The sequence below is a fragment of the Dromiciops gliroides genome, chromosome 2 (genome assembly GCF_019393635.1).
Source record: "Dromiciops gliroides isolate mDroGli1 chromosome 2, mDroGli1.pri, whole genome shotgun sequence".
In the NCBI taxonomy this organism is placed as follows: Eukaryota; Metazoa; Chordata; class Mammalia; order Microbiotheria; family Microbiotheriidae; genus Dromiciops; species Dromiciops gliroides.
Genome location: NC_057862.1, coordinates 135141833 through 135169290, shown reverse-complemented (window position 1 = coordinate 135169290; position 27458 = coordinate 135141833). Strand labels below are relative to the sequence as shown.

The 27458-nt window shown below is 39.2% G+C and overlaps 1 protein-coding gene across 1 annotated transcript in view; it reads left to right on the top strand.

Annotated features, from left to right (window-relative positions):
- Window positions 1-1499: 1499 nt before the first annotated feature.
- Window positions 1500-27458, top strand: part of LOC122740462 (protein FAM169B-like) — a 108930-nt gene continuing 82971 nt past the window's right edge. Inside the window, 1 exon segment of the mRNA XM_043982684.1 lies at window positions 1500-1673. Coding sequence (XP_043838619.1) covers window positions 1643-1673 — 31 coding nt within the window. The 5' untranslated portion in view covers window positions 1500-1642.

Sequence of the window (27458 nt, the reverse complement as noted above, 5' to 3'; positions counted from 1 at the left end):
AGACAGACAAGAGAGAGACAGAGAGAGAAGGTAACCTTACCCAAATAACAAGTTAGGATGAACAAGAAATCTTGGAACATAGAAAACTGGATTAAGAAGCAGATGGCCTGGGTTCAAGTCTTACTAAATGGGAAAGAGCTTTGAAAAGTACAGGGAAACAATTTGATATGGTGGCCTGGGCACTGGATTTAGAATCACAGATTTAAAAAGTACAAAGTATTTTAGTGGTCATTTCACAGATGAGGTAACAAATTTAGGGAGGTTAAGTAACTTGCCCAAGATCAGCAAAGCGGCAGTGTGAGGATTCTAACCTAGGTCTCCTGTATCCAAATCCAATGCTACTTCCAAGGCACCACACCATCTGGGGTTCAAATCCTGGCTTTCAGGAACTGCTGCTGCTGCTGCTGCTGCTGCTGCTGCTGCTGTGGGAGTCAGGAAGACTCATTTTCCTAAATTCAAATCTGGTCTCAGACACTAGCCGTGTGACCCTGGACAAGTGACTTAACCCTGTTGGTCTCGGTTTCCTCACCTGTATAATGAGGTGGAGAAGGAAATGACAAACCACTCCAGTATTTTTGTCAAGAAAACCCCCAAGTGGGGACGTGAAGAGTCCTATACCACTGTAAACGACTGAACAACAAAAACTGAAGGTCCTTTTCAGCTCTAAATCTATCATATTAAGTGATTAACCAGAATAGTATATAGAAAAGGAATGGTACACTGAAAGTGTGGCGATTGTTGATATTATAATAGAAAAGTCCTGGACAGTCTGGAGAACTGTGTCCCAAAGCTAGATTTCCTGAGTTACGTAAAGCCCTCGAGGGTAGGGACTTTATCTCATCTTTTTATTCCAGAATGCTCAGTGCTGCCCTTTGTAATCTGCGAGGTACTCGTTCCTTTGAATTACATTTAAAGCTGTATTAACCCAGTGAAATGGGAGTGTTCATTCTGAGTACTCTTATCTTGCAGATTACGAACTGAAAAGAACGAACCACCTTTAGTTTGTAAAGAGGAGCACTTAGAAGAGATTTGATGGAGAAAGCGCTAAATGGGGAATTACAGGTCTTGGGTTCAGATCTCAGCTCTGCCACCTAAAAGCGGTGTCTCCCTTTACAGTCATGTGCCTCAGTTTCCTCAACTGCCACATAAGAGGTTTGGGTGACATAGTCCCTTTCAGCGCTGTTATCTATGCTTCTGTAAACACCATTACCCCCACAGTCTGGTGTGCCTCCCCTTGTTGCTCATATCGTAATCTTTCCTGCGAGCATTTCCCCCCCCCCCTCCCCCCGGTCTCAGGGGCCGCACTGAAGGTCAAGTGTAGCCTATTTGTTTTCTGCTTCGCTTGGAGGTGAGACCTTGGGGCGCACAATTCGGGGACCCTGGCTGTGGTCCAGCGTGGGACAGGTTCACTCCTCCCTGCTCTTGGGCTGGGGGAGGGGGGCAGCACTTGACCTTCCCGTGGGAAGGCAGCCCTCGCCGTCTGTCCTCCCTGGCGCCCCTCACCCTTTTCCTGCGCACCCCGGCTGGAGGCGCTCTCCGCGTCCCTGGGGCCCCCGCCGGAGGACAGGACGGGAGGCGGGGCCGGGGCGGGCGGGCTACACGACCGCGGCCATCCACCCCAGGGTGGCGGGAAGAGACGAGCATGGAGCCCGAGGACGTGCCCAGAGCAGCAGGTAAGGGGGGGGACTTGGTCCCCGGGCAGGGCTGGGGCCGGGCTCGGGGAGCCGGCAATCTCTCCGATCCGAAGTGCGCCTAGGGCGCGGCGCAGCAGCCGAGCTGGCCCCACCCCCGGCGGCGTCTCGGGTTTCAATGGCACGGCCCTGCTCGCGAAAGCTCCGGGGGCCCCAGCGCTGCAAAACAAGCCCGTAAACACGTCGCGGCGTCCAGGAAAACTTTCCCCAGAATAAACAATCGAAAGCCCAAACCAAACACCCGCACCTGTCGACACACTCGAGCAAAACTTGGAGCCCGCCATCCTCAGCCGGGAGATGAGGGTTGGTCCGGAGGTCACGGTCCACTTTATCCCCTCACAGCCCTCTCCGTAAACGGACAACCCCGGCCAGCGAGGGCAAAGTCAAGCCCCGAACACCCCCTCCCCCAAAGCACCGTGCTGCGGAACCCGTGAAGCGCCCCGGTTAGGTCCAACACAAAACAAAACAACCCTACGCAGATGAAATGCCAATTTAAATAAATGGGGCTTACACGGGGTACGGGAGGTTAGTTAGCAGACGGGAGCCCTGCCAAAGGGAGAGGAGGGGACTGGGCTGAGGACCGGGCAGGGAATTCCAGAGACTGCTCGACGGAAAAGCCCCGGGTTTGGTATTTGGAAAGTTCGGCAGAAACGTGTAGGCTGCTCTTTAAAGTTCCATCTCGAATTTTGCAGCGGGCAGAGGGAGGTATTTTCACAAGTAGGCAGTGCGGGGTTGCCTAATTGCTAATTGAAGTTGATCTCAGGACTTCTGGAGGCCCTGTTTGCTTTCCAGCCCATTCCCCCTCCCCTTCCCGCCCTGAAAGTTCAAAGTCAGGACATCACAGAGGATCTGGAAGTTTTGCACAAGGGGGCACAGTATTTTCCATCTATTTTGGTGGCTAAGGCCAAAGGCTAGCTCAAAGGTTAGTATCCGGTTTAGCCCTGAGTGATGCAAGCAGGTAAAGGAGAAGGAAATGAAGAGGGGGAAAAAAATGAACCTGGAGTGGATGACCGAAGGGGCTAGTTCTGCTGCCAGCAGTCACCTTGGAGGCCGCTCGGGTATTCCCTTCAGGCACCTCCAAAAAAAGAGCAAAGGTTGGGTCTCTGAACTGCCGCCGATTCTGCAACTTTAGCTCCAATAAATAGACCCTATGGAGTGCCCCTCTGTCCTGGACAGCCTTTTCTAGCTCCCAGTGTTTCGGATGGCACCTTCAAATATCTGCTGGTTTTTATCCTAACTTCTGGGCAGTGAGGGGGACAAAGAACACACTATTCCAGAGAAGTGAGACTATTTCCTGTCTGTGGACAGTTGGCACAGTAGGTTAGAAGCTGATGATATTAGAGTGGGGGTCATAGGTTGGATTCCCATTAGAGTCAGTTAGCTTTGTTCTGTTCCGCGGTCACACACTGTCCCCCTGACCCCAGCCATACTTGTCTTACAAGTGCATGCTGTCCTTAACAATCAGGCATCAGGCAGCAGACCATAGAAGAGTCAGTACAAAGCCATCAGCACCCCTGGGAAAGTAAGTCAAAGAGCAGGCACTACTGAGGGTGGGTTGGGGGGGGGTGTCCTCGGTTTGTATGAAGGACAGCACATGGGACAAAGAAACAGAGTTGCTTTTGCCAACTGGTGGGTGCCAGAACCCCTCCCCCTCCCTCTAACTTTAGTGTTTTGGGCAACTGCCCAGCAATCCCGAGTGCAGTGCCAATCTCTGCATGGATATTTGGGTGGGTGAATGCTAGTGTTTCCACTGTTCTTGTCATTAGTGCACCTGGTAGGGACAACTCTTTTGCTGAAACAAAAGCCCTGGGGGTTTGCTGACATACTTACTCCAGGCAGCACTGGGAATTGTTTTCAAACCCCCTGTCACCTCCTCACCTCTTTACTACCCCCTCTATTCTCTAGAGTTTGGTCTCCAGATAGGTCAATGCAGCCTCTTTCAGAGGAGTGAATAAAGAGGAAACAAACATTTATTTGAAGGAAACTCCGTATTGGACAAGTTTTGTTTCACGTCAGTGGATCTGGCTCTGTTAGCCATTGAGTGTCAATCAGGGGTAGCAGAAATTTAAGTCTATCAAAAGGGGCAAACTGTTGGGTATTTTTTTTTCTTTTTTGATCTACCTCTTCTATTCCTATGCTTTAATCTAGTCTCTTGAAATTCCTGTTGTGGTCATTGGAAATCGTTTACATTTAGTCAGTTTACATTGCTTAAAGGTTTAAAAGTGGCTTTCCTCCTCTGCTATCTGTAAGGTAGGTGATATAGCTATTGTCATCCTGTTTTGCTCTTGTTGTTCCCTTTGGGTCTAGACCCTCCATCAGTGGAGAGAACTCAAAAGATAAGCCAGTCAGTGCAGAGCAGAACTGTCCTGCTGCCCCTTACATTCCAAGAAAATTGTCTTGAGGCACTGAGAAAGTTTTATGACTTGCTGTTGTTAGATAAGACCCAGTGGTCTTGAGACCACCATGACAGTCTTTCCTTAAGGGGAAGCTGTAGTTCATAGAATCTCTGTGTGGAAACCATTGTTATAAGATTAGGCCATGGAAGAGTACTGACAGTGATATTTTAAAGATCAATACATCTGTGTGTCCAAAAATAATATCTTGCCTACTACCAGTTTGTAGTCTTTCCCCGCTCAAAAATCCTGTATGTGCCCCGAACCTTTACATGCAAATCAGCCAGTTCTAGGTGGCCAACAAAATCAGGGTTTAAGTGTCCCACTCTCAGAAGGGCACTCTGGGAGTATATCTCCTGTCCCCGGGAGCACATCTCCCCTTTCCAGGAATAAGCTGCTCCCATGGGACCAAGCCTTTCCACCTGAATGGGTCACTAGAATGACTGTGTGTGTGTTTGTGTTTGAGCTGTATTTTGGGTCTCTCTCTCTTCCCCTTTTCTCTCTTCCCCCCTCTCCCACTCTTCCATATCATTTGACAATAAAACTTGAGTATTGAACTGGCCTTCACTGTTATGACATATCATTCAGAGCAACTCAACTCATTAAGGGGTATATTCTCCCTGTTGTCTCTGGCTGGTTCACAGACCTTTCTTTAGGCAAAAACTGGGTCCCTGAACAGGGACTTTGCCTTTGGACAGCCCTACAGATGGTGGGGACTTGGGCACTTTGAGCCCAGTCTTAAGAAAAAAGAAAGGGTCGATGGGGAAATCTGAGGGATTCCCTTTTGCCAGAGGACTTCCACAAGACACTTGCCCAGGGTCAAACAGTTGGTATGTGCTAGGACTTGAACCAAGGTTTTTCTGACAGATGTAGAGGCTGACTCTTTATCCTCTTACTACCCAAGCTGTTACTCATCTCCATCGTAAAGATGGGAAAATTAGGGCTCTGAAAGGTTAAATAATTTCTTGTAATTACGAAAACATAGTATTAGGACCCAGTTCTTCTGATATGCAGGACTGTTCTATCATAATATCAACAACTACACTCTCCAGGTACATCTCTTTTCTATACTATTCTGGGTAGGAAACAACCCTTAGACACTCAGGACTTCCTCTGCCTTGTCCCAGCTCTTTATTGTGAAGCTTCATTTCATCTATGGCATTCACACATTGGAAGTCCACCCCTGAAATACTTCCTCTGATTGGATGAAAGTTCTGGCTAGCCATACTTCATTCTTCTACAAGATGTATTTACAATTTCCCCTACTATGGATACCATGGATACAATTCTCTTCCCCCACCTCCTTTCAGTTTCTTTTTATGTATAGTCAGTCCTCAGCTGGGCCATGTCTAGTCTAGTCATCTTGATCTATAGCTTGCTACTGGACTCTGATGACTCTGGAAGAAAGAGTGAGACTGGTGACTTTGCACAGCCCTCCCTCAACTTAAATCCAGTTCACTTGTAAGTCAAGATGTCACCTTCCTGATGTCATTGGTCTTCTTTTAAAATGGACACACGACAACAATCCTCAACATTCCTGTCTTTAATTTTCTCAACTTCAAGTATTCCTGTGATTTTATTAGTAGCCTCATTTTCACTTTCCTATTGACAAGCATGCACACGAGAAACTCAGTGTGCAGCTGCAAGTGTTCTACCTCTTCAGTGGTCCATGCTGCCCTGCTTCAGAGCTATTGTGGAGCAGGGAGGCCTACCCCTTCATCCAGTTGTTAGAGGGCCACACTAAGTAGGGGTCCTGAGCCTGGACAGGGGAGGGGATTCACCCTGTCTGCTTTTCATCCAGAAACAGTTCAACTACAGAGCCAAAAGAAAAACTAGAGATGGCAAGTTGCTCCTTTCCCTTTTTTTAACCTAGAGGTTCTTCTGACATTGCTGCCCCTGCCCCTCCCTGACCTGTCCAGCCCTGCCTTTCCTCTCCCCTGCATTTTATAGGTTATTTCATGATTACTCTGTTTGGAAAAGTGCATATTATCAGAATTAATGTTTTGTTATTAAGAATTGTATGCACCAAAGTATATTTTCAGCAATCTCTGGCAAATGCTTACAGTTTTTGGTAGTTGTAACTTAACTTGTAGTTTCTCATAGGTTTAGTGTATTAATATTTGCATCTTTTACTTTCCTGCAGTTTTCTAGGAACCCAACCCTGGCAAAAGTTGAGGACTGACTCCATTGGCTTTCTCCCTTAGAATATAATCCCCCTGGTGGTGGGGACTGTCTTTCTATATGTATTTTTATTCCTAGCATTTAGCACAGTACTTGGCACATTGTAAGCACTTAATCAATGCTAGTTGACTGGTCACAAACTAAACAAATCTATATTGCTGAAGAGGAAGGTTTCTTTTTTCTTTTCTTTCTTTTTTTTCCTTCTTAAAGGAAGCACAGAAGTGGAATTTTCATTATTGCTTTTCATCAAAACCAAAGGCTTCAGAAGAGGACAGATTTGGGAATAATAATAATAATAATAATAACTGAGAATAATAGCTAACATATACAAACATATATATACACACAATACACATATACATACACAAACATACTGATATACACATATATCACTTTACTATGTGTGAGGCACTGTGCTAAGTGCTTTACAATTTGATTCTCACAACTCTGTAAGGTAGGTTCTATTGTTCTCCATTTTATTAATGTGGAAACTGAGTCTAATGGATGTTAAATGACTTGCTCAGGGTCACACAACTAGTGTCTGAGGGTATCAAACAATTGATTGAGATGATGCCTAAGCTGGGGCAGAGCCAAGATGGTGGAGGAAAGGCTGTGATTCCCCCAGCTCCTGACTAACCTGTCCACACACTCCAAAAATAATGCCATTAGACAACTCCTGGAGCAGCCCAATCCACACAAGAACAGAGTTAGACTATTTTCCAGCTAAAGAGGCTTAATTAGGCAACTGGGATCACCTGCTGTTTGGGCTGAGAGTGGAGCTCAGCATGTGGGCAGACCCAGCCTGGGACAGACAGTACTTCCAGGGCCTTTGAGTCTTCTGCACCAGCGGCCAGCTTGGGACCAGTGAGGGGATTTGTCGGTTGGCCGGGGTGAAATGGCTGTGGTCTCTGCTGGAGTTGGGGCAGAGTGCCCAGGTTCTGATCCAATGGGCTGACTTGAGTGGTAGTGGCCCAGTGGGGGAGGGGCACAGGCCTTCGAAGCTTCTGACCATAGAGAATAAGATTTCAATTAGACATCTGCTTTTGCGTCGAGATGAGTAGGCAAAGAAAGCAGTGGACAATAGAAAGCTTTTGGAGGGGCAAAGTAGACCAGAATACACCCTCAGAAGAATAGGATAACAGAGTCAAAGCTCCAACATCCAAAACTTCCAAGAAAAATGTGAATTGGTCTCAGGCCATGGAAGCACTCAAAAGGGACTTTGAAGAGAAAGGAGGAGAGAAGGAAGATTTCAAGAGACGGGGGAAAGAATGGAAATAGAGAGAGTCATGAGAAAAGAATCAAAAGCTTGAAAAGCCAAATGAAAAAGGAGATACAAAATCAATACATTGTAGTTATAGAGGGAGACATGAGGGAAGGCGTTAAGAAAGGCTTGTTGAAGGAGATGCTTAAGTCAGGTCTTGAAGGAAGCGATGGGTTCTCTGAGGTGGATGGAAGGAGAGAATGCATTCTAGGCATGTGGGATGGAAAAAACAACGTAAGGAACGTGATAGATTGGGTGTTGTTATATGTGAGGAGCAGAGAGAAGGGCAGTTTGTCTGGATTGTAGACCTTGAAGGAGAGTAGTGTATGACAAGCCTGGAAAGAGATATTGGGGGCAGGTTGTGGAGACCTTTAAAAACAAAACAGAAGAGTTTACTTGGAGATTATTATTTAAAGTAAGGGAATGACAAAAAGTCCAACTTGTGCTTGAGGACAATAATCCTCTCAGTCTACTGAGTATGTGTATACTCTACTATGCTACACAAATAGTATAGTATAGTATAGTATAGTATAGTATAGTATAGTATAGTATAGTATAGTATAGTATAGTATAGTATAGTATCCATTTAGATTTTTTGTCTAAAACAAATAATCTACAGATTCTAATTCAAGGAGGTACATTTGACCTCAGAGGTATCGCTGAGGCTTAGTGGCATGGGACTCATGACTGGGTATGACTTTGGAGGAATAGATTGAGTTCAAAAGAACAAGGTAGATAAAAGCTAGGCTCATGTGAGGAACCCTTGGAACTGGGAAGGGGTTTGGAGCAAAGTGTAGAGAGCATTTGAGTGAAGACCAACAGAGAAAGAAACACAATCAGTTTTGCTTTTGGAGGATTTTATAGACTGCCTGTATGCAAGGAGAAAATTGGTAAGAAATTCAGTAAATAGGGGCAGCTAGGTGGTGTAATGGATAAAGCATCAGCCTTGGATTCAGGAGAACCTGAGTTGAAATTCAGCCTCAGACACTTGACACTTACTAGCTGTGTGACCCTGGGCAAGTCACTTAACCCTTACTGCCCTGCCCAAAATAATAATAATAATAATAATAATAATAATAATAATAATAATAATAAAAATTTTTAAAAAGGGAATTAAAAAAAAAGAAATTCGGTAAATAGAGGAGCCTGGCTTGGGGGAAGCATATAGTACTGATGGAGGACTTTTTTTTTTTTAAACATCTGCCAGAGCTTTTTTCTCCAGAGAACTGTTAGCAGAGAAGCTAATATTTTCTTGATTTTCCTTAATGATAATTTGAATAGAATACTGGATTTTGAATCAGGAAGATAAGGGTTTGAATCCCACATCATCAAACATTATCTGTGTGACCTTGGATGAGTCAAATCAAATCAACAGGCAATTAATCAGCACCAGCTGTGTATCAGTTGAGGCTGCCAGGTGTCACAGTGGGGTAGAATGCTAGGCCTGGAGTCAGGAGAACTCATCTTCCTGATTTAAATCTGGCCTCAGACACATAAGCTGTGTGATCCAGGGCAAGTTACTTAATCCTGTTTGCCTCAGTTTCCTCATCTGTAAAATAAGCTAGAGAAGGAAATGGCAAAACCACTCCGGTATCTTTGCCAAGAAAACCCCCAATGCGGTCATGAAAAGTCAGCCACAACTCAAATGACTAAATAAATGCATTGGACACGGTGGTAAACTCTAGTGATACAAATAAAAAACTGTCCCTGCCCTTATGGAGTTTATAATCTAATGTGAGAGACAACATAAAGCAATTATGCACAATATTTGTGTGTGTATATCTATTCATAGCCATAGATATATGCACACACACAAATATATTGTGTGTATATATAGTATATGTATATGTGTATGTGTGTGTATGATAGATTAGAGATAATCTCAGAAGGAGGGCACTAGCATTAACCTTAATTGGCAAATTATTTAACCTCTCTAGGACCAAGTTTCTTCATCTATGTTTAAGGTCTTTTCCAGCTTTAAATATATGATTCTATAATACTATGAATTTCACTCCAAAAGATGGAGGAACCAAGGAGGGTAATTGCTATTCCAACTTGATTCTCAAGAAGGTAAAAAGAACACAGGCTTTGGTGTCAAGGGACCTGCATTCAAATTCCATCTTTGACACTCTGCCACCTCTGAGACATTGGACAAATCAGTGTATTGAAAGCTGTCAGTTTTTTTCAGTTCTGAAATGAGTAGATTGGTCTAGATGACTTCTCAGTGTTCTTCTGGTTCTTGCCCTATGATGCTGTGAATTGTATGCCATCAGAAATGATGAGGATGTTTGAGCAAAGTGACCACTCTAAGAATTTGTGATAAAGAATGAAAGAAGAGCTGGGCATAGTCTAACTAGCACTTTTTTTAAACAAACATTTTTAATTGTTCAGAGAAATGACAGGGTAGGATTCCATAGGCCAAAATTCTACAGAGAATCCCAAGGAGGGATTGGAAGCCTTCAAGGATGAAATCCTAAAGATACAAAGAAAGATGAGGAGAAAAAAAGGAAATCATTTAATGTATCTTATCCATGTGCACATATCTATTAACTCAAATTTTGAAGTGGAAGGAGACAGAACAAGACCAGATAACAGGGGGAATACAAAAGTGTGGTGTGGCCCTGTGAAAAGTGACAGGGTACTAAAGCAAGAATGAACTGAGGGGCAGCTAGGTTGTGTAGTGGATAAAGTACCAGCCCTGGATTCAGGAGGACCTGAGTTCAAATCCAGCCTCAGACACTTGACACTAGCTGTGTGACCTTGGACAAGTCACTTAATTCTCATTGCCCGGGGCGGGGGGGCCAAAAAAAGAATGAACTGCAGCCATTGAGGAAATCTAAGGACAACAAAAAGCTCTTGGGGGATAAAGGAGTGTAGTAAGAGGGGTTAGCTCTTTGGGGGAGGTAGGGAGAGGAGTACCAATGAAGAGATTGTACTGTTTGGAATAGATGGGATGGTAGCATTTTCTTTGGTGGCTCTTCATCCCTGAAATGCTCTACTTCCTCATCTCTGCCTTTTGGTTTCCCTGGCTTCTTTCAAGCCCCATTTAAAATCCCAACTCCTACAGGAAGTTTTTCCCAACCTCCCCTCTCTTAATTTTTTTCCCCATTTATTGAGTACAAATCTTGTTTGTACATATTTGTTTTGTTTGTAACCCATCTCCCCCAGTTAGATTGTAAACTCCTTGAGGGCCCCTTTGGTACCTGCCACGTAGTAGATGTTTAATGAATATTGATGGTCACAGACTATGGAGAGAAGATGGAATTGTTCAACAGTTATTTTACATTTGTGGTTTTTTTTGCCAAGAACAATGACCTCTATATGGTAAAGGACAGAAAAACTACTAATAGGGACTTGAGACCCACTTTAAGTAGGGGAATAGCCCCTTGCTTCCCTTGATGAGTTCAAGTCATCAAATCTCAATGAATTGTATCTGAGGAGATTGAAAAAAAAACTGGTAGATCTGATTGCACTGAATGGTGTGGTGGAAGGAGTGTTGCATTAAGAGTCAGAGGACCTGGTTTAAATCCCAGCTCTATAGCTCCCTCTGGGCCTGAGCTACCCATCTTAAATATGAAGGGGTGGGAGTAAATGACCTGGAAGGCGCCCTTCCAGGTTTAAATTCTATGGTCCTATGTTCTTTGAAAGATTTTGGCTAAAGGGGGAGGTGCTACAAGATGGGATATGGGTCAGTTTCTTTATTTTCACAAAAGGAAAGAGAGTCTCCAAAGAATTAGTTAATGAACTTGACTGATTCTGGGTACAATTCTATGTAATAAGTTCAATTTAAGCATAAAATAGGGTTAGGTAAGTTTCAAGATAAGATATAAAAATTTTAACAGGAATCTTTGGTTGTCTTAACCAAAATCTGGCTAGTAGAGGGGTTTTAGGCACTTTTCATAGAGAAAGCAGAGGAGTGTTCTATCCCAAAGGCAAATTTTGGGTGACTGTGCAGAATTGAAACTACTGACCTTTGTGCTCAGTCTAACAATCATCCCTAAGAAGTAAATGTTCTAACAATAGCATTAACTCATCACTGTAGTGGAAAACTGGAGAATACAGATATCTGTTTGTATATGTGCATGTATCACATATATATTCTTTCCTAACACTATTGCCATACATAATATTATAATACTCTATCACATCTCTTCTTGAACTGTCTTCTCCTTTGTATTTATATTATAGCCAAATAGGCCTTCTTGCTGTCCCCTGAACTTGAAATTCCATCTTCTGCCTCTGTATCTTTGCACAGGCTGTGTCCCATAACCGAGATGTACTTCCTGCTGCCTCATGCTGCCTCTTACCTTCAAGGTTCAGTTCATGTAGCTACCTTTTATAGTAAGGCTGTCCTGATCCCCCTAGTTGGTAGTGCCCTCCTGCCTTCTCAGATAATCTTTTATTTACTTATCTTTGTGGATGTTGTATTCTTGCCAGTTTATGGGCAAGGGCTATTTTGTTGTCGTCGTTTTTTTGTTTTGTTTTGTTTTGTTTTGTTTTTTTTGGTGAGGCAGTTGGGGTTAAGTGACTTGCCTAGGGTCACACAGCTAGTAATTGTTAAGTGTCTGAGACCGGATTTCAACTCAGGTCCTCCTGAATCTGGGGCCAGTACTCTATCCACTGTGCCACCTAGCTGCCCCCTGTCGTCATTTTTTATATCCCTAGCACATAGCTGTGGAATATTGTAGATACTTTAAAAAAGCTTGTTGAATAGAATTGAATTAAATGGATTGTTAGCAGACATACAGAAAAGAAAGAGGTGAACACAAGGAGTATGTATGGCATCATCAATCTCTGGTCATGCCAGACCAAACTTCCCCCCTCTTTTTTTTTTTTTTAACGGGGGTGGGGGTGGGGGAGGATACTAGACTTGGTAGATAAAAAAATGTGTAATTGTTTCACTAGATTTTAGCAAAGCCATCGACAAAGTACATTCTGTTCTCCCAGGAGGAAAAATGAATAGATAGAAGCTAAACAATAGTTGATTTAGGTGGAGTTAGAACGAATTTAATGATAGCCTCAAAGAATAGTAATTCAATTTAAATATTGAAGGAGGTCATTAGCAAAGTAGCTACAGGAATCTCTTTTGGATTCTGGGCTTTGTAACATTATCAGTGACTTAGATAAGAAATATAGATGAAATATCCATTTTGCAGATAATGCAAAAGGCAAATAAAAGAGCCAGTACCTCAGAAGGTCTTGACAGCCTAGAATGCTGGGTAAAATGTAGTAAGATGAAGTTCAATGGGGATCAATGGAAAGTCTTTCTTACCTTTGGGTAACATTTTTTTAAAAATCAACTAAACATATACTGGATAGGTTGGGGAGATTTTTCTATAAAATACTTGATAATTTGAGTGGACTTTAAGCCCAATAAAAGTCAAAAGTGTAATATGGAAACCAGTAAAGTGAACAGAAGCTTTCATCAAGAGACTTATGATGTCCCAGACTAGGGAGGTGATGTACCCTGCCATGATCACATGTAGATTATTATATTCTGATCTGGATACATCATTTTAGGAAGAGCATAAATAAGCTGAAAATACTTCGAAGAAAAGTTATGGGGATGGTGAAGGGCCTCTAGATCAATAGTTTATAAAGTGGGTGGCCAAGGCCCCTTGAGGGCATGCCCTATTGTAGGATGGGAAGACAGGTCTCATCCTACCCCCTCCCCTGATAGCTAATTGTGGGGCTTTTTCCCAACACAGCCACAGTAACTCCTTTACCTATTCAACATTTCAACATTTCTATCCCTCTTGCTAGTGGCCTCCCATGACTGGTACAAGCTCTCAACTCTTCCGTTTCTCAGGGATTTTGTAATATCAAAATGACAGACACCTACCTGCACACCTACCCATAGCCCTTAGTCTGCCCATACCTGCTGCCCAGATCCCCTTGTGTCTGTGGCAAGCACTCAGTGGGTTCAGTGCTTTGGTGCAGTGGCCGGTGAATGAGAGCCAACTCCCATCCCCTTTTAATTTTCTACAGGACAGTGTGAGTTTTAGAGGATAGGCAGGCATGAATAGATTGTGATCTGCTTTGTAGATCTCATTACATTATCATTACCCCCAAACCCTTATTTCTTCTGGATTTCCCTGTTTTTATCAGTGGTACTACCATCCTTCTAGTCATTCTTCTAGTCATCCTTGGTATTTATACGGGGGATAAAACTGGGGCCCCTAGAAGTGAAACTGGGGCAAGTTGTTCCCTGCCCTTAGCCCGTGGTTTAGCACCTATACCCTAGCTAGCACTCGACTCTTCCCGTTATCCACTGCCTCCATCAACTGCATGCCCCGCCCAGCCCACCAAACCGTGCCCTCCTATATTCGGGCAACTTGCCACAATGTAACCCATGAAACCCATCTGTCTCTGCACTAAAAGGTATACAACTGAAGTTTGAACATGCATTCAGGGTCCAGAGTGTCTCTTCTAAGCCCACGCATTAATAATCCACACTTCCTCATTCCTGAGTGCTGTTTGGGTTTCTCCACTGAGGTTTTGCCATAACAGTGTCATCCACCCTTGGTGTGAATTCTTCACTCTTATTCATCCTACATATCCCAACAGTTTGTAAATTTTACTGTTTCTACCTCTTAACATCTGTTGTCCCTTTCTCTTTACTCAAAGCCTCCACCTTAATTTAGGCCCTCATTAGCTCTCATAAAGACTATTGCAATAGCCCTGTGATTAGCCCCCCCAGTCTCAAGTGTCTCCCTTGTCTAATACATCTTCTACTCAAATGTGGCAAAGTGTTTTTCTTAAAGAGCAAGGACTATGTCACTCCTTTATTTCATTTTAATTTTATCCTTTTAAAAATGTCTGGGTTTTTTGCCTAAGTGGATATTGTATGTCATTAAGTAAGACTTTTTGAAATGTCTGAGCAAAGGACACTCCCCATCCCTTCTCCTCCCCTGCCCCAACCCTTAACTTCAAACCTCTTGGAGGTTTCCTTAATGTGTATCACAACTTTAATGTAATTTTAAAAATCCCTGTTGGTGCAGACATTGTGTAGAGGCTGACCACAACTCTATGAACTTCACAGGCCTCAAAGCTTCCATGGGTCTTCCCCCCCCCACCCTCTTTTCAAAGCACTTTACTCATTAGTTGTTACTCACAGACACTGTCATTTGCCTCCTTTTGCAGATTGAGAAACTGAAACCAAGTTTGTTAATTGTACCAAGTTGTTTAGGATTTGCCGAGACAGTGGGAGCCTTCCTTTCTGTTTCTTTATTCAGGGGTCCATGTAGTATTTCCCCACTTTTCTTCTGGACTTAGGTCATTAGGATTTCCTTGTCTGGAAAACTTTCTGACCCAGCGAATTTTCCATCCTTCCAGCCCTAGCTATGAGCTTGTGGCAAGAAAATGTCATCAGGGACTTTTCCATACTCATTGATTGCTGTTGATCCCCTCATAGTAGTGCTTGAGGTCTGTCCACAGTGGGAGCCAAGGGGAGTGGCAATTGGTTTCTTTGGGTGGCTTTAATTTCACCTCCTTACATCTCAGTAGATGCCAGAGAGAACTCCTCTGACTCTTTCCTCTTTCCTTTTTCTCATCTTCCATCTGCTTCCCTACTCCTTCCCCCACGGAAGGGAGGAGGTATGAGAGGGAGGAAGAAAGAGACATTTCAGTTTTTCCCCCTACAAGTCTGAACCACAGCTAGAAGGACGTCCTCTTCAACCCAGAAGAATAAAGTGAAGGGTATCCTGCCTCTTTTCTTCCCAGTTCTGGCTGAACCCAGAATTGGCTTCTTTGTCATACCTTGAATCTCTTTAAAGGAAAAATAAGGCTCATAAAGGCTTTCCCTCTTTTTATTGGAACCAGGGATAATGATATCGCTTCCTTTTATGATCTGCATGACTTAAAGCTGTAATTGGAAGAGTTTTTGTTTTTTCATTTAAAAAATTTTAAATTATATGGATAAGAGAATTATGAAGAAACATAGACAAGTAGCAATCACTTATGCTCATTGTTTTTATTAAGAAAGCCTTTGTGACAATTAAGGACATATAAATTATCATTCCTTTTCTTTGTGTGTAGGGAGAGCTTTTGTAGCAAGTTGTCCATAAGAATTCAGTGAAGTCAAGCTGATATAAACAATTATTTTTGATGCTTACACAAAACTGAGAAACTGAGGCAAGAAGAAATGGGACTTGCCTGGAAGGTGACAGAATGAGTCAGAGCCCACTTCTCTGAACTATGGCCTTAGACTTTTGCACAGCTCTATTTCATTTAATGGAAAAATAATGGCAATTTTGTCTTCTGGAAAAGTGTAGTTGGCTGGATATTGTTTAAGGATTTTCCTGTATTTATTTCAACATTTTCTTTAGCTTTGATGGTCACTGATGGCCAGAATGACACACAGCAGTTGAGCATTAATCATTCCCACATGTGGTATACTGTAATGGATTGGGTTTTAAAATAACTGAGCTATTACCCCTGCTTTGATAGCACATTTTCAGAAAAGGCTAGAGGGAATTGTTTATATGTGATGGGAATAAAGCTTTGATGAATGTAAGTTTACCCATTCTTTCAGATGAGAGCTGATAGCAACCCCTCACTTATTTTTTTTTCCCCTTTGACAAACTTTTTTTTTTTTTTTAGCACAACCATCACTGTTAGTTCCTTCCATGGTATTTCTGTGAATGATCAGAGAAATCTAAAGGGGGAAGGAACTTGGTCCAAGTTTTTCCTTAAGCCAGGTGAGTAGCTAAAGCACTAGAATACTTAATCTGTTCTCTTCCTGAAGATATCCTAGAAGGGATGCTTAAAATTCTGTCCCATGAAACTTTCTGTTTCCTTTAATCACCCCAATGGTAGCTGCTTGTGTGTTTCATTAAAATCTCTTGTGTTTTGGCTTAAGCTCATTTCCTCCACAGCCTTCTGTGGACATGGGCAACTAAGCCCAGTGTTTTCTGTATTTTTCTTTGTCCTTTGTTGACTTATGAAACTCAGACATTTGAGATAAAAGATATGGGCTTTACTGGAAGAGAGTCAGTTTTAAGCCAGGTGGTGTTCTGTTCTAGATAATTTACACTGTGAAGAATCTTGGATTATGTGACAGTCATGAAAATAAATACTGATCCAAGTCCTAAAAGAAATCAGGATGGATCTCAGGAGAATTGCTGTTTCTTTTTTGTGGGAATCTTTTTTTAGGGGGGTGGCAGAAGAATAATATCAAGCCTATCCAAATCAGACATAAACTGTCGTTGTTTCTCCAAATCTGTGTATGAAAAGCGGGGGTTAAAGTGGAGGATGTTGTATCCAGTTGTTGGAGACCATGTGTCTTATAGCCTAATGATTTTTAGCCTTTCTGAGGCTGTTTTAAAACGTTTTAATTCACATTTGAATTATTTCTTAAAGTATTACTTTTTCCCCCTGTGAAATTGATATTATTGTTTGTTGTTGTATTTTGGTTTGCCTGGTTTAGGAGTGTGTGTGTGTGTCTTTTTAAAGTTTAAAATGCTTTAGGTTAAAAAGTTAAATTATATTGATAGTAGGAGATCTATCTATCTAATCTCTCTCTTTCTATAAATCTCAATTAAATTAAATTGATAGGTGAGATGTGTGTGTGTGTGTGTGTTTTCTAAGAAAAAGGGAAGTCCTTAATGTATGGCAAGTTCTTTATTTTTATTTACGTAAATTCTTTTCTCTGTTCTTTATGTTCATTGTATTATAGGTTAAAAATCATTAATTGTTCGAAGCCCAAGGCTTGAATTGGGCAGTGGGGGTGAAGGTACTGCTATTCAAAACTTTGCGTTTTCTATAGTTTCCTTAAGACACCTCCCCATCTGTGAAATTGTAACCCAGGGATTAAGAAAAGTTTGATGTTGAACTTTGAGCGTTGGTCTGAGCATGTGCAAAGCAGAAGTTTCACTCTGCCCTCTTGTGGTAAAGTGGCTTCATTGCAACCACTAGGAAATGAAAATTCATATTAGGGAGAGAACCAATTTCCATCTCCACTTTGTGTTTAGTCTTTTGTGTTTAATTCTGATAATGAGTTAATAATTATAAAGTGCTTAGCACAGTGCCTGGGATATAGTAAGCACTATATAAATGTTAGCTTCTGTTATTATTATCAATCTTAGAAAAGACAATCCTAGAGAACAGTTAATTTACTTTTCCATCTCATATATTTAAAAAATCTTCACCATCAACTCTAGGGTAGATAGGTATTATCTATTATAGGTATATGGAGAAGATGCTATTATGCCTATTCAAGGGTGATGAATTGAAACACAGAGAGGTGGTGATTTTATAGTAATTTAATACTAATAGTAAACAGAGGCAGATATAGAACTAGATTGTCTTCTAACCTGCCACTGCAGGATCCTTCTCTGTTATCTTAATGTTACCTACTTTTTGTCCTTACCTTGCTTGTAGGGTTCAGATGGGTGCATGCTGGTTAGTGTAACTGTGTGAGGATTATTAGCTGGTGGAGAATTCTTAGGGGATTCTGACCATTTTTACCAAAGTCTTACCATTAGAGAAGTAGCTAGTCAACATTAAGAAAGCTATTAAGTGTTTTTTTTTGGGGGGGGGGGTTAGTGCTGAGATTATGTGCACAAAAGGTAATTTGGAAGATCTCTTTCTACAGTGGACGGTAAAACCTGTCCCTTTAAATCTATTTGACATAGGTCATAGCCTTTAAGAGAAGAGGTTGTGTGATCTTGTGATCAAGGAAGAACTGTAGCTTGCTTAATTCACGATATCATATGTAGTGATTATTTTGTTTACTTAGTTCGGCATTCATCATTAAGAGCAAATTAATAACATTTATTGTTATTGACATATTTATATACAATACATTTCAATACATGAAATAAAAGTTAAAGAAGAAATACCTTTACAATCAATCCTCCATTCCTAGTAGTAATTGTGACTTTCAAATTTTTTTTTGTAATTGTTATGTCCTTAAATTATTGTTAATCAATTACCAAGAGAAGGGCCTTTAAGCCAAAGCATTTACTTCCCTTTACAGGGAAGAAAATATTAACAAAGTAGTGACTTTACCTTTCCTGAGATGGCAGGGAGGAAGGTGTGAACTAGCAAGTCTGAAGAGGAAGGGTCAGTTTTAAGTTGGTCCTTTGTGTTAGCTTGAGAGGTGATATATTCTACTTCTAGCCCATAGTGAGTAGGGAAACTAGACATAGTTATAGAGTTATAATCTCATTATTACTTATATACTATATAGTAGCTAGGTGATACTAGTAGATAGAGTGCCAGGTCTAGAGTCGTCAGGAAGACCTGAGTTCAAATTTAGCCTCAGATGCTAGCTATATGACCCAGGGCAAGTAATTTTGCTGCTATTTGCCTCAGTTTCCTCATCTATAAAATAGGAATAACAATTATAGCCTCTTGCTTTCATTGTTGTTGTGAGGATCAAACGAGATAATATTTGTGAAGTGCTTAGTCTATACATAATAAGCATTTTATGAATGTTAGCTATTATCTTCATTATCATTAGTTATAATGTCATTATATTATTTGTATACTGCATCATGAATTTCTAGAATATTAGTCCCATATCTTTTCTAGCTTTTATTTTTTATTGATACCTTTTATAATTTTTATTTCCGAGAATAGCTCTTCCTTTCTCCCAGCAAATGATCTCTTATAACAACAAAATTTAAAAGGAAGAGAAAAAATCATTTCAATAAAACTAACACATGAGAGTATTTACAAAGTTTTACTTCCAGAGTCCTCTCACCTTTCCAATGAATGGGAGTTCTTTTTTTCTTTTCTTTGAGAACAAGCCAATTCACTGTAATTATGGAGCATATAAGGTTTGGGTGTTTTGTTTTTGGTAATGTTTCTACATATAAATAGACATAACATCATCATTGTGTATAAATATTGTTTTTCCTTGATGCTACATATTTTACCTACTATCAGTTCATCTAAGTCTCTCCATTCATATTCATAATTTTTTGTGATAGAATAATGTTCCATGCTATTCATGTATTACATTAAAAATTTTGTCCATGTGTTTTTTACATTATAATCACTTATAGTTACTTCCACATTGAGAGAAGTTTCCTTATAATAAAGTAAAACAATTAAGTAAAACTAGTAATACAGAGACTTTATCTGCAATTTCATGCAATATTTCACATCTATAGAAACCCCTTCCGTTATTAAAAAAAATGAATAGAAATTCATTGTCTTTCCCTCCCACCCCTCGTCCTATTGGAAAAAAAAGAAATTTCTTATAACAAATATGCATAGATAAGTAAAACAAATTCCCTCAATGGCTGTATACAAAAATATGTCTCCACATGTACTGTAAATCTATCACTTCTATGTAATGGATAACATGTTTCATTATCATAAGTCCTTTGAAATCATGAATGGTCATTGTATTGATCATAGTTCTTAGTTTTGAAAGTTATCTGTTTTTACAGTTTTGTTGTATAAATTGTTTTCTTGTTCTGCTCATTTCATTCTTCATAAGTTTATGGAACCCTAAGAATTGTTCATTTTTGTAATATTGATGTTATAATGTAAATTGTTCTTCTGGTTCTGTTTCGTTAAGGATGTATAAATCTGTCACATTCATTTACCACAACTTATCAATCTGTTTCTTTAATCAATGGACATCCCCTTAGTTTTCAGTTTTGTTGCCACCATAAAAGGAGATTCTATAAATATTTTTGTAAATAAAAGACCTTTTCCTTTCTTTGATTTCTTTTGGGTATAGGCTTAGCAGAGGTATAGCTGGGTCAAAGGGGATCCACAAGGTTTAGTAACTTTTTGTGTATAATTCCAAAATGCTTTCCAAAATGGCTGTTCCCATTCACAGATCCCCCAGCAGTGCACCAGTGTATCTGTGTTCTCAGTCCCTCCAACATTTTTCGTTTTCTCTTTTTGGTCATCTTTGCCACTCTTATGGAGATGAGTTGAATTAAAGCAATTCATTGGCATTTCTTATTCGTAGTAATTTGGAGCATTTTTTATTTCATAGTTAGCCTGGGATTCCTTTCCTTGAGAATTATCTTTCTATATGATTAAACTATTTACCAATTGGGGAATGGCTCTTCTTATAAATTTGAATAAATTTCTTATATAGATTAGAAATAAGACCTTTACCACAGAAACTTGCTGCAGAAATTTTTCCCCCAGTTAATTGTTTCCCTTTAAATCTTAGGTTTATTAAATGTATGTGCAAAAACCCTTTACATTTTATCTAATGAAAATTTTATATTTTTTCTTCTGTGATCTTCTCTATCTCTTGTTTGGTCATGAACTGTTCTTTTATCCATACATCATAGATAATTTTTCCATGTTTCTCTTGTTTGTTTTTGTTTTTTAATGATATGATGTTTTGTGACTAGATCACATATCCATTTGGAGCTTATCTTTGTATAAGATATGAAGTGTTGGTCAAAATCTAATTTCTTCCATACTACTGTCCAATCTTCCCTGCGGTTTTTGTGAATTTGTGAGTTCCTATTTTAGTAACTGAGGTCTTTGTGTTTATTAAATACTAGGACAGTAGATATATTTGTTTCAGTATGTTGTACACCTAATTATTCACATTGATATATTCCTCTATTTCTAACCAATATCAATTGTTTTCAGTAATTACTGTTTTATAGTATAGTATGAGATCTGGCATCGCAAGGACCCTGTCATTTTAATTTCTCTTCATTATCTTTTTTGAAATTCTTGACCTTTCTTCTTTATGAATTTTCTTCTTTTTTTTCCTAGTTCTACAAAGTAATATTTTGGTAGCTTAATTAGCATAACACTGAATAAGCAAATTAATTAGGTAGTTTTGTCATTTTATTATATTATGAGCAATGAATAGTTTTCCAATTGTTTAGGTCAGTCTTTGTTTATGTAAAAATTATTTATGGTATTTATAAAGTTCTTGTGTATATCTTGGAATGTAGATTCCCAATTATTTTATACATTCTGTATAAAATGGAAGTTTTATTTCTTTCTTATTATTTGTGTGAATTTGTTTTATATCTTACAAATTTGCTGAAGTTGCTAATTGTTTCAGTTAATTTTTAGTTGATTCTTTAGAATCTTTAAGTACATTATTGCATCTGCAAAAAGAGATACTTTTGTTTCTTTACCTATGCCTATTCCCTTTATCCTCATGTCATCCCTAAATTTATTGAAAAGGGTATTTCTTGGTTTTATATACATATACATATGGTTACATATGTGTTGTATACATAAACATACTATTTATCTTTTTAAAGAAAGGTCCATTTATTCCTATATTTTCTACTAGTTCATATTTATGTCATGGACAAAATTGGGTAGAATCTTTTCTTTTGCATTTTTTCAAAATAATTTATCTAATATTGGAATTCATTTTCCTTTGAATTTTGATAAAATTCACTTGTGAGTTCATTTGGTTCTGGACTTTTTTCTTTGGAAGCTTATTTATGCCTTGTTTAATTTTTTTCCTCTGAAATTAGGTTGTTTAAATGATCTATTTCTTGTTCTGTTATTGAATATTTTTTATTTTTGCTATTTCGTTTAATTAAGGATTCACAATTTCATTTAAGATGTTAGTGTTGTTGGAATTTAATTGAGCAAAATAATTTCCAACAATATCCTTTATTTCTTCATCATTCATTGTAAACTCATTTTTTCTTCATTTTTGATACCAGTAATTTGGTTTTCCTCCCTAATCTTTTTAATTAAATTGTCCAATGGTTTGTTTATTGTGTTTTTTCCCAAAGCTCCTAGTTTGATTTGTAAATTTTATTTTTTTTGGCTTTTAATTTTGCTAATTTATTCTTTCTTTAGGATTTATATTGTTATTATTATTATTTAGTATTTTTTAGTTGCATTCCCAATGTAATTCATTGACCTGTTCTTTCTCTTTTTTTGTTGGTAAAAGTACTTAGAGATATAAATTTCCCCCCTATGGACTGCCTTCTATCAAAATTCAGGAATTTTGTCTCGTTTTTATCTTTAATGAAATTATCTATCATTTCTATTGTTTGTTCTTTGACCCGATAATTCTTTAAAATTAAGTATTATATAGTCTTTGGTTTATTTTTAACATTTCTTTCAGTGGCCCTTTTATAAAATAAATTTTTTTATTTCATTGTGATCAGTAAAGGATATGTATACGATTTCTGCTTTTTTGCATTTGTTTGTGAAATTTTTATGTTCTGACACATCATCAGTTTTTATAAAGGTGCTATGCACAGTTGAGAAATATGTATACTTCTTTCTATTTCCATTCAGTAATTTTAGAGGTCTATCCTATCTGAGTTTTCTAAAATTCTATTCAGGTCCTTAACTTCTTTCTTGTTAATGTTTTGGTAAGCTTTTATCTAGGACTGATAGAGGTAAATTGAGTCCCTCAATTATTAGAGTTTTGTCATTTGTTTCTCTTTCGTTTGTTTTTTCCTTTAATTTTTAAAGAAGCTATACCATTCTGTGCACATATGTTTAGTATTGAAGTTAATTCATTGTCTATATTGCCTCTCAACTAAATGCCTGTCCGCTTTTATCTCTTTAGTCCATTTTTGCTGTTGTCTTCTCCAACATCATAATTGCTACCCCCTACTTTGTGTGTGTGTTCATTTGAAGCATAATAGATTTTGTTTCAAACCCTGAATTTTTTCTTGCCTATACTATTCTCTCCCTATATACTTCAAGTTATTACCATTTTTCTTTTTTCTTTTTAATCTTCTCCTCACTATTACCTCTTCAAGGTTAAGATTTGTTTTGTGGATGACTCTGAATCTGCCCTCCCTTTTATATTCTCCTTTCCCCTCTTCCTGTTCCTGTCTGCTCCCCTGTTGAGTTAAATATGTTTTCTACACTAAGCTCATGTGTGTGTGTGTGTGTGTGTGTGTGTGTGTGTGTGTTTGTATACTAGTTTGTTTTACCATCCTCCAATGAATATGTATAAAAAAGTATAAAAACATTTTCTAAAGTTGATTTTTAAAAATTATCTGTTATTTTGAACTGTCTGCCTCACTACTCTCCTTCCTTAGTGTGGATAATTGAATTTATTTTTCTTTTGTTTGTCTAAGTATGAGGACGACTACAGGACTCCTGGTCACACAATAATGAATAGAATTTAAGACTGGTAGTCAAACCAACCCGTAGTTTCTCCCTGGTTGAGTTTCTGATTCAGAGAAATAGGCAGATGAACTTCTTCCCCTATCAGATATCTTCATCAGTGTTTGCTAATTTACTTAGAGGCGATGAAGGTTACTCTGAGAAATCCTTTGAGCTATATTATAACTTAATTGTCCAAACTCTGCCTTACTAGATTTTGGTTTATCTTCTTCCTCCATGCTTATAGCACTTTTATATACCCTTGTGCATACTTTGCTTTGTGCTACGTTTTAGATGCATTTTTCCAGAGTCTGACTAACTGGATTTTGGTTTATCTCCCTCCTCCATATTTATGGCATTCTGTATCCCTCCTATATACTTAGCCCATTCTGATTTCTATTAAAGTTATTTCTGTACACGCCATCTCTGCTAAGTTGTTTGTGGGTAGGGATGACTGTCTGATTTATCTTTGTGTTTTCCCTAGTATTGTAGATGACCAATCACAATTGATTCCAGCCAAACTGGCCTGCTTATTCTCCAGAACTCAGCATCCCCACTTCTTTCCTCGATATCTAAGGATAGGCTGTCCCCTTGCTTAGAATGTACTACTTTCTTACCTCCAGCCTCTTCGCAAATCCTAGCTCATGTTCCATATTCTCTGGGAATCCTTTCTTGATCCTCACACTATCCCAGGGGCAGATAGGTGGTACAGTGGATAAGAGTACTGGCCCTGGAGTCAGGAGGCCCTGGAGTCAGGAGGACCTGAGTTCAAATATGGCCTCAGACACTTGATACTAGCTGTGTGACCTTGGGCAAGTCACTTAACCTTTATTGCCTCAAAAAAATATATAAAAAAGAACACCATCCTTCTCAAATAATCTTATATACCTTATCTGTTTATACTGTGTACCTGCCCTCCTCCTGTAGAGGAATATAGGTATATAGTAAGCTGGTTTTCATTTTGTCTTTGTATCTCAAGTTCCTAGCATATAGGGAGGTGCTTATAAATATTTGTTATTTTGGATCAGATTATTGAAGACTGGACTGGACAGAACCTGGACTGTTTTGCTGAAAATAGTTGATTTACCCAAGGACTGAGATGTATCCTGCCCTTCTAGTCAGGTGCAGTGCTTATTCCTTTCCATCCTCATTCTAGTTTTTCAAGGCCCCCTCCTTGGAAGAATAAATTTTCTATGTTTTCTCATGAGACTGTCTAGGTTATATACATCCCAAATGCATATAAACTTTTCAGGCCTAGTATTTGCCCCAATAGCTCTAGAAATGGAAAGCCTTATTATTCCAAGATTCATTGATTTGGGAATCCCCAATGCCTAAAGTTTACGTCCTTAGGATGAAAAAGATTTGTCATCAAAATTGCCCCAGATGAAGTTTTGGTTTTCTCTAATTCTGGGCTCACAGATATACTAACAACTCATAGTCCTTGAGTGATCAAATGACTGGCAGAAACTCGGGGCCTGTTCAGCCAAAGTATGAAATCTCTTGCTGAGTTATGGAGAGGGAAACAGTTACTTCCATGTAGTCTTTCTAACCTTTTAAACTACAGTCTAGTGACCGGTATTAGCTGTTTTCCTGACAGCAGATGGCAAACAGCAACACTGATGTAATTCTTACTTGTAATTCATTCCTGTGAAGTTCAAAAACAGCTTCATGAAATCAGAGGGGACATCTCTTTGTTTTGCTGTATGACCAATTTAGGGCAAATTAAAGCATTAGTTAAGTTTCATTTGTAGTCATGTGGCTTGTGACAAAATAGAAATTACTCAAGAGCAGTTTCACCTAAGGGTGTTATTGGTAGCAGTTTCAGATCTGGTTTCTTGAAGTAAGGCTTGCTAGTTGGATGCAGTAGATGGTCTTTACAAACCAGATGCCATTAAAATAAACTCTGCTTCTGGCTTAAATATTCTTTTTTTCAAAGGCAGATGTAATCACAAGGTATAGAAGTTTATTGCTCTACAGGTTGTGCAAAGCTCAAGTGTTGAATTTTTGCCATGTGTTTTTTCATTGTCTCTCTTTATCCCCTCTTGATTTTGGTTAGGCTGTTTCACTTTCAATTTGTATTTGATGCCCAGTACATAGACAAAAGTTCCTCTTCCAAAAAACAACAGTAGCAACACCCAAAGTGCCCCAAAGAACTATAGAGTCTTAGAATTGGAAAAGTTATCAAATTAATTTCCCCAATGTAATGCATGAGGCCTTTCTATAATAATATCCCAACAGATTGTTGTGTTAGCCTCTGTTGGAACATTCCTAGTCACAGGGAACTCAATTGAATCCATGAGGAAACCCATTCCATCTTCAGATAGATTAAATAGTTAGAAAGGCTTTCCAAAAAGAAAAAAAAACCAACTTCCTAAATACTTGAGATAGCAGTTGACTTAATAGGAAAAGCTAACAAGTTGATAGACAGTGTGCCATATAAACAGTATCGTGAAAGAGAAATGCTCAGTTATTGGGAATTCATGGATAGGAGCTGGGTCATAACATTATCCCTTGTATAAAGTCACATAAAATTGATAAAGGTGCATTTGTAATGTCTCTATTTATGTCCAACAAATATTCAGAATAAAGCTCATCTTTTATTTTCAAACTTGTGTTTTTTATTTAACTTAACTAACAATGATCCCAATTCTAGTTAGCAAAGCACAGCCTTCTCTACCATCTCTGTACTGCATTTTCAAAATGAGCCACTAATCAATGCACCTGGACACTTCACTGAATAATAAGTGCATTAGAAACAGCTAGTGAATGGGTGAGAGGCTCTGCCACCTGTTCTGGAACCTAGTACATGTTTTGACAATTTACCCATTTGCACAAACCTTCCTTTCATGACACCATCATCTGTTTCTTTTTCCACTTTATGCTAAATTATATCATGTCAATACTTTGCTAAATGTTATTTTTGGCACACGCATTATCTATATCATAATACACGATGCATTGTATACATGGGTGTCAAATGATACAACATATATGGTATCTCTCTATATCTATACACATATACACATGTTAATACTTCAGCAAAATCATTATCCTATTAGTGTTGTTTCTTCTATTGGCACAGACTGTAGCACATCCATGCCTTATCTTGCTCTGTGATTCTTGTCCACTTTTCTCCCATAATACTCTTTAGAACATCTCTCCAGTGTGCTGAAGGTCTTCCATCAGATCTTTTTACATTCTCTGCTTACCAGTGCAGTGTTCAGACTGTTTCTCCATTATCTCTTACTTTCATTACATGGCTGACCCACCTCTGTTTGCAATCATACTTTTCTTGAATGGTATAAAAAGTATCTTCTGTTTGGCTTTTAAAGCTCTTTATTGCACAGCCCCTTCTTACCTTTTTTGTCTTTTTACACCTTGCTGCCTTTCACATACTCTGTGATCCAGGGGCACTGGCCTCTTTACTGTTCCTTGCATAAAACACTCCATTTACCTGATGGAATTTCGACTTGCTGTCCCCTTTGTCTGGAAGAATTTTCTTCTTTTTTCTCTGTCTCCTTGTCTCTCCTCCTAAGCTAAAAATCTCACTTTTTGCAAAGAAGCCTTTTCTAATTCCCCTACATGCTAATACCTTCCACTGAAGATTATCTCCAATTTATAATCTTTGTACAGTCATTTCATGTTGTCTGCATTGTTGGACTATGAGGACTTTGAGAATGGAAACTGGTTCACTCCCCACCCCCACTCCCCGTATTTCTATTTCAGCACTTTGCACAGTGTCTGGCACATAAATAGATGCTTAGTGTATGCTTGTTTTTTTGTTTTGGGGGATTTTTTTTTTTTTTACAGGGCAATGAGGGTTAAGTGACTTGCCCAGGGTCGTACAACTAGTAAGTGTCAAGTGTCTGAGGAAATTTTTGAACTCAGGTCCTC